Raw genomic sequence first — 11,682 nt, 5'->3', positions numbered from 1 at the left:
AAGCCGAGAACCTGAGCCCTACAGTATTGGGGGCCTCCAGAAGCCCTGCCGGTGATCGCCCCGCCCCTTCCTGGAGCTTGGGGTCCTCTGATCCTGGGGGACCCCGACTTGGTTCTCGCCGGTTGGAGGCCTCCGTGAGCCCAGTCTCTGGCCGTCTTACCCGCTAAGAGCCGGGAGTAGTAAAGCTTGGCTCTGGAGTCGTTCGCTGTTGATTGTCACAGCCGCCCCGGTCCTTGGTTCTGTCACATCCAGGTCTCTCGTTAACACTACCACCACAAAAATTAAAAAGCGTGGTAGAATTTGTTTTTAAAAAAGAAAAGAAAAAACGCGAGCTCTGATCTTGTGCCTTTTGGGGAAAGTTGAATATTAGTGGCGCATGACTTGGTCTGTGGGAAAGTAGACGGGGGACGTGTTTTTTTGTTTTGGTTTGGTTTGGTTTTCTTTGCACGAGATGTCTCGTAGTGGTTCGCCAACAGTTTGGGAGAAAAGTATTGATTCCCACCTGAGATAAAATAAATCTGTTCAGAATAAAGATGCTGAAATAGGAAGAAAGCTGTTATTCCTGGAACATAGGCTAAACACCGACGCTATTCCACCTCCTTTCCGCGTTGTCCCCCCTTTGCTTTTTGGCGTCTTATTGTGGTCGCTGCTCAGTTAAGAGCCAGCAGCCATATTGAAGAATAGGATGGAGGATTTTCCTCCAAGTTAACGGCTGAGGTAGAAAAAGTGCTGGAGAAGTTGCTAGACTCCAAGAATTGATTCTCTGAGCAATAAATATTTGGGAAGTGACCCCAAATTCATAGATGAAAGGGGTGATTGGTAGTAGATATATCTGAGGAAGCCAGAAAGTTCAATTATTTAAATACTTTTAGATAAACTTACTGGAATTGTCTTAACTAAGTATGAGTGTGAATATGTAACATTTGAGAATATCATTTTACTTGATAAGTAAACCAATTCTAATGAGTTCTGCAGTGTTATGAAGTAATCTTGTCAGCTTTAAGTGATGACCTTGTGTATACTGACAGGATAACTAGCTCTCCAGCCTATCCCGAGATTACCCACTTTATGATCCAATTACCATCTTAGTTCATTTTGTTCCAAGCATTCGTCTTCCTGCTCATGCTTCCAAAGCTGCCTGAAAGAGCAGATATTTATGGGGGTTTGAACTCTACTGCAACTATCAGAGAAATCCTGCACAGTAATTCAAGTCTGTGCTGAACCTAAAACAAGCACTTAAAAATGATTTCTAACTTGCTTAAATTGCTATGGCTAAATTATTTTAAACAATAGGGAAAAAATGAAAAGATGCTTATTCATTTCTGTCCATAGACTCAACTTTTCGGGGAATGGGAGAGAAGTGTAATCTGTTGTCCTCTACTCTTATAAATAAGAGTAGTACATACCCAAAACTGTTTTTGTGTGGTGGTCTCTGTCCAAAGAAATGCAGCTGCAAGTCCTCTGAGTGTGTACCCCTTACAAGGAGAGTTCTTTGTCCCCTTTTCTCTTTGCAGTGGAATGCAGTAGCTCTGTGGGCCTGGGACATTGTGGTTGATAATTGTGCCATCTGCAGAAACCACATTATGGATCTCTGTGAGTAATCGGAGGATGGGAGGAAGTGGGGAAGGGTACAGAGATTGTAGCCGTCCTAATGTGACCAATTCCTTCTTCACAAGGAGATACAGTGCACAGAGCCCATGCAGGTTCTGCGGCCAGGCCACTGGTGTGTTTGAAATAGAGTGGTTTTTATGATTCCTAGAGGCAATCCTAGCTTCCAGGACAAGTTAATCTAAAGCTGGCAAGGACACGTTTAGGGTGAAGGTGGTCGCGAAAGCACCATTGATTGGTCCGTCTATGTCCCATCACATATCCAGACTCAAAGGCAGAAATACTGAAAGGAAGAAAATACCAACTTTGAGCTAAAGTAGTCTATCTGGACTGCTTTCTATTGGGCCAGACTTACAGTTGGAGTTGGGTGTGGTAGTGCATGCCTCTGATGATGCCAGCACTCTGGAGGCTGAGACAAGAATTGCGGCAAGTTCAAGGCCTACCTGAATTAGATAGCAAGGCTGTGTTTCACCCCCCCCAAGAGAAAGTAAGAAGTAAAGATTTTTGGTATTAGCCCCAAACGTACTCAAAAGGACATCACTGTCAACATCTAAGTAGGTAATTATGCTAAAGAAAGTTTTAAAAAATCTCTATGTACTTCATTACACAGTGAACCTGATTATTGTTGTTGATGGGCTGTCTTCATATCCTTGTGATAATGGGGTAAAAATATTGATCACAGCAGGAACAGTGAGGTTACTGTTTCATCTGTCTATGAAAATGATTTCTCATTGAGATAAAAAATGGGGCAGGCAGAGATTCCTGGAATTTAGCTCAGTGGCACCATGACTGCCTTGCGAGCACAAGGGATCCTAGCACTTATATTTTAGATCTCTCTACTTTGTTTCCACCTTCATCCCGAGTCACTCTTCTGCTCATGGTGGTAATTGTTCAGGTCTTCTTTCCATTCTTCAAGTGCCCTTGCTCTCCTTGTGTTCCCTCGCCCTTCCTGGAACATCTCCTACCTTCACTTCTCCTTACCTTTGTGTATCCCAGCCCTGTCCAGTGGAAATACAGCCACAAAAGCAAGCACATAAAAAATTTTAAATGTCCTAGTACCCACTTTCACAAAGTAAAAACAAGCAGCATTGTTTTAACCTGTCATATCTAAAATATTTTCAATATATGATCAATATATTTTAAAAATCAAGATAAATCTCAGGGGATGTAGTTAGTTGGTAAACTGCTTGCCTAACATGCTTGAAGCCCTGGATTTGATCTCCAGCGCTGCAGATAAAGAGGTAGGGGGATACACTACTTTACATTCTTTTGGTTTTTATGTTTTGGTTTTGGGGGGGGTGTTTTTGGTACTGGGGATCGAACTCAGGACCTTGCACTTGTGAGGTAGGTATGGCGCCACTGATCTAAATCCCTAGCCCTTGCATTCCATGTTTTGGAAATCCAGTGTTCATCTCAGTTTCAACCTACCACATGCAAAGTATTGGAGAGCAGCAGGGTTCGTGGCTGTGTTAGTGGGTGATATAGGAGTAGGCCAGAGTTAACCATCAGCTCGCACCTTGAACTTACTCAGAGGTGTTTTTTTCTGACCATAGTTCCACACAGCCATAAGCTAGGGCAGTTGTGTTAGGCAGTCCCAAGACATTCTGTAATTTCTATTTTTGTTTTTTGTTTGTTTGGTTGGTTTTTGTTTTTTTTGAGACAGAGTCTCACTATGTAGTTGAGACTGACCTGGAACTCACTATGTAGCCCGGGCTGGTCTCGAACTCACAGCGATCCTCCTGCCTCAGCCTCCCGAGTGCTGTGATTACAGACCTGGCCTCTTTTTTGTTTTTTTGAGACAGGATCTCACTATGTACTTCAGACTGGTTTTGAACTCACTATGTAGCCTGGGCTGGCCTTAAACTCAGTGATCCTCCTGCCTCAGCCTCCCTAGCACTGGGATAGGTGTGTGCCACCATGCCTACCAAGGATTTATGTTTTTTGGTTTTTGGTTTTTTTAACTCCAGGGATTGAACTCAAGACCTTGTGCTTGCGAGGCAGGCGCAGTGCCTGAGCTAAATCTCTAGCCCTAGATTTTTTATTTTTTATTTTTTTATTTTTATTTTTTGGGGGGGATTTTTTGAGACAGGGTCTCACTGTGTAGTTGGAACTGACCTGGAGCTCACTATGTAGCCCAGGCTGGTCTCGAACTCACAGCGATCCTCCTGCCTGAGCCTCCTGAGTGCTGGGATTACAGTTGTGCGACACCACACGCGGCAAGCTTTTTTTTTTAAATGCTGGGGATTGAACTAGGGTCTTGTATTTTTACCATTACACTCCCAGAAGCAATAGAAGCAATAGTCCTTTTTTTCTTAAACAAAACATTTAGTGGTGTATACACATAATGATAACATTCACCATAGGGAATTTATAAAGCAAGAATCTTGATTTAGCTATGGCCATTTTCCAATAAATCTGATTTGGCATTAAATGAATGATTAGACACAGCTATAGGACTGGGGATTTAGTTCAGTGGCACTGCACCTGCCTTATAATTACAAGGTCCTGAGTTCAATCCCTGGTACCAAAAAGGAAAGGGGAAAAAAATGATGAATTAGACACATAGCTGCAAATAAATAAGAATGATTGTGGCCATGCCGTGGTCAGACTTCTGGTCTGATGGCTTCTCCTTCATGTTCAAATGGATCCTGCAGGCCGTCCTGTGGGCTTTATGTTTTTTATATTGCCCGTGTCTTGTTTGTTTTAAAGACTTGCTGAAATGCAGTATACAAGCCCGTGTTTTCTCCATTATCGCTGCTAATCTTGTGCCAGGTGAAGAGGCTACCTTCGTCTTATCTGTAAGACTCAGTGTCTTTCCAGACTCCAGTCCCTGGTTTTTGAACGAGTGAAATCTGTCCACTCTGGAGGTGCAGCCTTTGCTTCCTCTGCAGTCCCTTGATGTACTGTCTGCAGTCACCTTCTGCCTCGGCAGGAGTGGGACACCGCATTACCTGCTGCTGCTGTCCAATTGGGTTACGCAAACAGTTCCTGCCTTGTCTAAACGTACTGGACTCTGCCTTGGTACTCACTTTCTGCACTAAAAGCCTGAAAACTTATTTTTTTCTTCCCGCAGCGCTGGAGCTCAAACCCAAGGCCTTGTAAATGGTAGGCACATGCTGCACTACTGAGCTATACCCAGCCCTCTGAAAATTTTTGAGCACATTTTAAACTTTTTTTATTCATCCTCCATGCCATATTCATTGTTTCCATGCCATATCACTTCCTGCCTGGTGTTCTAGATGCGTTCCAGTGCCTCTTACATATTTTGGTTCTTGGTTAGGAATTTCCAGATAGAGAATAAATATATATTGGCTCCTATTCTCTCTCCTTGTAGAAGCAGTTTGGGCTTTCTTACTCAGGTACCAAGACCTTGCTTAGCACTTGGCATAGAAAGACTGGGTCTCTGCTCCATGCAAGGTTTGACTAGCAGGAGAGGGATCAGCTATGGCAGGAGACTATCATGTCACTGACAAGTGCTAGAATAAGTGACTATAGTCACGAGTGCCTGAAGGGAAGGAAAAAAACTTGGCACAGGGAGTCAGGAAATGCTCCAGTACAGAAGTAGGCACTTAGGTGGGTCTTAATGAGTAGGAGGGATTAAAGGTGATATAGTGGGAGAGCATTCCAGGTATGAAATAAAAAGAGCTCCAAAAGGACTGGGATGGAGGCTTGAGGGACCCTGAGTTGAGTAGCATCATGGCCACAACTAGACAAAAAGACCTGTGATGGGTGTGCCTTGAGTTTTGGCCCTTACTTTAATTGTAGTTCTTATTTAGTTAATTTCATAATACCTAGTCCCCATCTAAGTTAGAGGAGCCAACTAGAAGGACATCAGCTTTTATCTTCTCTGCGATCTTTGGAATGTAAGTAGTTCATTCCCAGCCTCAATAAACCCTGGAATATACTACTCGGACCCTCAGGCCTGCACTCGTTTCAGGTGACAAATCAAGTTCTCTTGTTTGTCATATGAATCTGAAGAGCAAAAGCGAATTCTGTGATTTCAGAACCTTTGATTTTTATGGTTTTGAAAGCGGGGGGGCAACTTCGCTATGGTCTATGTCTTCTCTGAGACCAATATACTTGTTAACATCTTAGCATAATTTTTTTTTTTTTTTTTACTGTTTTGCTCTTTTCCACCTAAGATTGGTTGAATCAAATGTCCCTATTAAATAAAGTCTTTCCTGAATCTTAATTCTTCGAAGGCGAGACTCCCATTTGGCTCTTTTCAGAGAAAGCAAATTCTACATTAGGAATCTTTATTCTTCAAATACAGTGTTTATCCCCAGTAGAGCTTCACCCAGAAGTTCTCAATGTCGGGGTTTTTTTTTTCTCTTTAAATGCCTCTGTGAAACTGATATGTGGGTGTATGTGCAACAGTCTGCTCTCCATCTGAGACAGTTACTTCTGGGGTGGTAAGTATTGCGACTCAGTGGCCATAGACAGAGCCCCCTTTATGACGTTTGTAGAACTTGAGTTACTGCTGTACCTGAGGTTCAGTAGGGCACCCTCCCCTTCTTGCTTCTGTCCAGTTCATAGCTTCCTCCCCATTCTTGCAAGGGTTGGAGCCTATTACCCAGCTTGGACTGAGCTGTGTGGGGAGAAAAAGCACTTGCCAAGGATTGGGGAGAGGGCAGCTCTGAAAGTCCAGTCATGCTCAGAGTTTAAAAGCACTTTTCTGGGGCTGGGGATTTGGCTCAGTGGTTCCACCACCTGTCTCGCAAGCACAAAGATCCAAGTTCGATCCCTGGTACCAAGAAAAAAAAAAAAAGGCACTTTTCTGGGCTGGAGATACAGCTCAGCAGCGTAGCACCTGCCTGGCAAGGTTAAGGTCTTGAGTTCAATCCCTAATACCAGAAAAAAATAAAAAAAGAAAGAAAAGCACTTTTCCCATTTGTTAACGCAGTGTTGAAAAAAAGATAGGAAACTTTTGGGAAGTAGCCACCGAGTCCCATCTCTGTCTTCTCTGTTTCACATTCATTAGGAAACAGTTACGGCTGATTAACCACCCAAGCACTGCTTGGCTGCCCCGGGCTGTAAGGCTGCTGATCCCTGGCTTGGTGATCCTTTTGCTTTTGTCCCCGCAGGCATAGAGTGCCAAGCCAACCAGGCATCTGCTACATCTGAAGAATGCACCGTGGCCTGGGGAGTCTGTAATGTAAGTTTGCCAGTCTGAAATAACTAGGAAAGAAGTGACCAGCTGCTTTCCCCCAAATATGCAAGCAGCACAAAAGATCTCAAACCCTCTCACTGTTCCCTTAGCGGAGGGAATCGTGGTTGGTTATTCCAGAGAGGCCCAGGTCGTGCTGGTGGCCGGGCCCCTCTGTTGGGGCCATTGGGATTCTGCACTGGGAGTGGCTCCAGAGTGAGGCCTGGTCTCTGGCACCGCCCTTCACTCATCTTCTGAGCAGACCCCCGGGACAAGTGTTTGTGGAGCTGAGTACGGTAGATAAGTTGAGGGTTCCAGGCCGTGTGTGTTTTAAGTGTGGCTAGTGTCCTGAGTGGGGATGTTTTAAGTAAGCACATGCCAGAAATGTTTTATGCAGCATCATTGGTCTGAATGTTTGGTCCTGCAGGATGTGACGACTGTGAAGGATAACAAACATCAAAAATGTTATTTCTAGGGCTGGGGATTTAGCTCAGTGGTTCTACTGCCTGCTTCACAAGTACAAGGTCCTGAGTTGGATCCCCAGTACCAAAAAAAAAAAATGTTATTTCTAGATGTGGGGATAGTGGTGCCACTCCTACCTCACAAGCTCAAGGTCCTAAGTTTGATCTCCAGTGCCACCACCACCAAAAAAAAAGTTATTTCTAGAGTATGTTAAAAATTCATCCTTCAATTTCATGCGCAATATATATATGTGGTAGCATACTTGAGGCCATGCATATGATTCCCCAGTACCATGCAAAACAGCAGGGGGAGGGCAAAAGCTTAGAATTGCTCCTACACACAGTAAGCATCAGTGTTGAAGCATCTAAGTAAATACAAATTCGGGGCAAGGTCCTTCTCATCCCTTGCCTGCAGCGCACCATCTTCATTCTGTCAGGGCACTTATGCTGGTTTCCTAAAGCTCACGTCGGCCACAGGATGCCTCACTTGACTGGAGTGCTGGTTCCCAGTTTTCCACCCCGGCTCCCAAGTTAGGCGAGTTGCTTTTGCTTCCTGTCTGCACCACACAGATAACAGTATCAGGCACGACTGCTTGCAGTGGCTGCCGTGGGGCTTGGGTGAGGCTGAAGATGTCAGCATCTCTATGAACCTGGGACCCATGGACCTTTGCAAACATTACCTGCTTAATGTGTCCTCTTGTGTGACTTTCACTGCTGACCCAGAGAGTGTTGGGTAGTAGAGGCAGAAGATGGATTTGGGCGTCTTGGGAGCACCTGTCCCCAACACCTGGGGACCAATAAAAATGGCTCCAACTTCTGCCTCTGGGAAATCCATTTTTTCTCTTTTTCACAGTGAGCTGTGAGAGTCAGCAGACTTATGACCTTCCAGAAGGCTGTTGCTCTGGAGGATACATAGTTGACTTGCTGAGAATCTATAGCTTACCAGCTATAGGCTCTGTTTTGTTGTGTTTTTGTTTGTTTGTTTGTTTTAAAATTTTCAGTACAATTTTTATCTCTTTAAGACAGACACACTGGGGATTGAACAAGGCCCTTCCTACTGAGGTATATCCCTAGCCCTTTTATAAATTAAAAATTTTAAGGTCTCACTAAGTTTCCCAGACCATGCTTAAACTTTGCGATCCTCGTGCCTCAGTCTCCCAGACTGCTGGGATGACAAGTGTGCATCGCCATACCCATCTGGATTCCATTCTTAATTACAGAATTAAAATTTTTGTTGCCAAGTCAGTTTGCAAGATAATAATCCATAATGTCTGATTCCTGAAGTTGCATACCTATTGTGGGGAGACATACGAACCAGATTTCAGAGCCACTGTTAAACCAGGTCCTCATGAGTTTTTGATGTGGGGAGGTTCCTCTGGGCCCCGCTGCAGCAGCACAGCAATCACAGCTTACATGAGGGGAACCCTAGGTACTTCTCTTAATACTCTGTTCATGTGACTGGCTAGGAGGGGGATAGTTGTCTATTGCTGTGACTATGCCTACCTGCGGCTCATCCAGACCTGCACATGGGTTTTCCTCTCCCCAAATCTAAGCCAGCTCCTGGCTCCCTGTCCTTACCAGCACTGCTGACACTCTTGCCTTTGCCTTTCTGTCTTGATCATGAAAATCACCTGTGGATGGCCTTCTAGCTGCTTCTATGCAATTTATTGCCAGAACACTTTTCCCTCAATTTTTAGGTCTTTAAGACAGAGACACTCATCCATCAAACACCTGTTGGTGCTGGGCTGTCCAGAGTCTGAGTAAACCCATAGTACCCATCTCAGCCCTGGGTGGTAGTGGCAGGGTGGTGGCAGTGGCACGGAGCTGCCCTGTAAAGGGCTGAGCAGAGGTTCTGCTTCCAGGGGCCTTGTTTCTCAAGGTGGGGCAGGAGGCCAGGGGCTGGTGACCAAGGATTGAGCAGTTTGAAGTCCTGTGTGGTCAGGGCCTCCTCCAGGGAAGTGGATGCTCCAGCCCCTTTCAAGCCAAGTGGGGCTGGGACCAAGCATGTTTGTGTAAAGAGGAAAAGGCTCCTTCTGGGATGTGAACTTGTGCTCCCTGAATCATTTTTGAGCAGCAGTGACATTTCTGACTCATGTGTCTGTTGGAAATGCCCCGTACCTACTGAGGACAGATACCAAGTTGTGCTCCACTGGGGCACTGTGGCTTCTGCTTGTCTGTCCTGAGGGAGTGTGGGCAGCAGAAGGTATAGACTAGAGCAAAGTTTTTTTTTTTTTTTGGTGCTGGGGATCGAACTCAGGTCCTTGCACTTGCAAGGCAGGCAGCAGAACCACTGAGCTAAATCCCTGGCCTGGCCCAGAGTAAAGTTTTTAATCACACATCTTTTCTTCTTTCAGCATGCGTTTCACTTTCACTGCATCTCTCGCTGGCTGAAAACACGACAGGTGTGTCCACTGGACAACAGAGAGTGGGAATTCCAAAAGTAAGTGTCGAACTCAGGTCCTTGCACTTGCAAGGCAGGCAGCAGAACCACTGAGCTAAATCCCTGGCCTGGCCCAGAGTAAAGTTTTTAATCACACATCTTTTCTTCTTTCAGCATGCGTTTCACTTTCACTGCATCTCTCGCTGGCTGAAAACACGACAGGTGTGTCCACTGGACAACAGAGAGTGGGAATTCCAAAAGTAAGTGTCTGGGCTTTGGGATGGGCTCAGGCCTGCGGTGGCGATGTGCCCCGGGCCTTTTCATTTATGGAGCATGCAGAAAAATTAGCCAGCATTAAGTTTGTAGCCTGTGGGTTCCCAACTTTCTAGCATCTGTAAAAACAGAAAATATGGGAATCTCCAAGCCCTGAAATATTTCCAATGTGACTTTCCCTAAGGAAGTTCCATGGCTGCTTATGTTGTAGACCTGTGCCACTGTATCAGCAGTTCATCTACACTGCTTAGTGCTGATAAAGCATCTGTGGTCTTTTTTTTTTTTTGGTACTGGGGATCAGACTTGGGACCTTGAACTTGTGAAGCAGGCGCTGGCATCACTAAGCTAAGTCTCCCGCCCATCTGTGGCCCTCTTGATGAAACTATCCCCACACAAAGGATGGCACAGTTAATTCTCGACAGTTAACTTCTTTGAAAGGGTCTGCCCCAAAAAATGAGCCTCCTGCTTTAGACCTCAGAAGTTAACAACAGCAGCTTCCCAGTAACTTTTCTGGCTCTCTGTAGACACTTGAAAGTGTGTTTTTATTAACATGTACAATGACTCACCTTGTTTTTTTCATGTGATAGCTATGTCATATCTACACATAAAATTGCCCCCTTTCCAGGGGTCAGCTTTTCTCTACGCAGATGAACCATAGCTTTTAATCAGTCCTATTGATGGACCTGCAGGCAAGAGCATGGTGAGGCGCTGGGAAGGAGGAAGAGGGAGAGGAGAGTGACTGAGTCAGGCCAAGCTCACTTCCACCCCAAGCTTGGTGCACACTGTGGTCGAATCTGTGTTCCAGAGTTCTGCCTAAGGCCGTGCCTGTGTTTAAGCAGGGTTTGTCTCGCATAGGAACCTAGCGTGGAATTAATGATGGAACTTGCTTTGTCTTGCAGGTATGGGCACTAGAAGGATTCTTCTACCCATCCTAACTATTATTAAGCAACCTGCCTCCTGTTGTTGTAGGTTAGATAGGACCGTGTCCTTCCCCCTTAGCTCTTCAATGTATTGTCCCCCGCCTGTGGTTGTACCCTTACAAAATAAAGTTCTGTTGGGTTCTAGAGTGGATGCTGTCTCTTGTGTACAAAGTGAGAGTCCATGAGCTGGAGGGTGGGGTGTGAAAGCCATTTGCGAGCTGGAGACAGAGCACCTGACTGCCCACGTGTCACTGGGCTTGAGGCACCTCCCAGGCTGGGAGAGTGTGGATCTTGAGCATCAGATACAAGGTAGCTCCTCTTCCTGTGTGACAGAAGCAGCCGCTGAGTGGGGAAATCACAGGCGCGTTGGTTGAGCCCAACTCGGTCCTGCTTCCCAGCCCCTCCTGCTACAGTAGCCCTAGGCAGGCACTTGTCTCTATTTGGAGCTGTCCTCTCTCGGGCTCCTGAGGACCGCAGAGCGTGAGGTAGGTGACACACATAACTCTGTGACACTGCTTTCTCATAGCTTAGAAAGATAAACCTGAAAAATAAAATTGTAATATGTGATATCAACTGGCAAGAGAATAATTGTGAATTCAAGTTAAAAACTGACACTTGGAACCTGGTGTGAATGCCTGTAATCCTAGCACTCAGAACCTGAGGCAGAAAGCTCACCACGAAAGACCAGCCTGGGCTATATAGAACTTCTCTTATAAAATATATTATTAAAAAAAGAAAAACAGGTATGTTGGTACACCCCTGTAATCCTAGCATTTGGGAGGCTGAGGCAGGAGGATACCATGAGTTTGAGGCCAGCCTGGGTTCCATGGTGAGTTCAAGGCCAGCCTCTACTGTATAGCAAGACCCTGCCTCAAAAAAAAAAAAAAAAAAAAA

At 45.3% G+C, this 11,682-nt stretch overlaps 1 protein-coding gene and 1 long non-coding RNA gene across 2 annotated transcripts in view; both read left to right on the top strand.

The window, feature by feature from the left end:
• Nucleotides 1-9,659, top strand: part of Rbx1 (ring-box 1) — an 11,192-nt gene extending 1,533 nt beyond the window's left edge. The window contains exons 2-4 of the mRNA XM_010612277.3: nt 1,515-1,593; nt 6,693-6,763; nt 9,570-9,659. Coding sequence (XP_010610579.1) covers nt 1,515-1,593; nt 6,693-6,763; nt 9,570-9,659 — 240 coding nt within the window. The remainder of the gene's footprint in view (nt 1-1,514; nt 1,594-6,692; nt 6,764-9,569) is intronic.
• Nucleotides 9,660-9,668: 9 nt separating this feature from the next.
• Nucleotides 9,669-10,797, top strand: LOC109117675. Its single transcript, XR_002024983.2, has 2 exons — nt 9,669-9,855; nt 10,768-10,797. It is a non-coding gene; the product is annotated as an uncharacterized LOC109117675 (long non-coding RNA).
• The last annotated feature ends 885 nt before the right edge of the window (nt 10,798-11,682 follow it).

Source organism: Fukomys damarensis, unplaced genomic scaffold (genome assembly GCF_012274545.1).
Source record: "Fukomys damarensis isolate Sample0158 unplaced genomic scaffold, DMR_v1.0_HiC HiC_scaffold_19, whole genome shotgun sequence".
Taxonomy (NCBI): Eukaryota; Metazoa; Chordata; class Mammalia; order Rodentia; family Bathyergidae; genus Fukomys; species Fukomys damarensis.
This window is presented reverse-complemented; position numbering and strand designations above follow the sequence as displayed.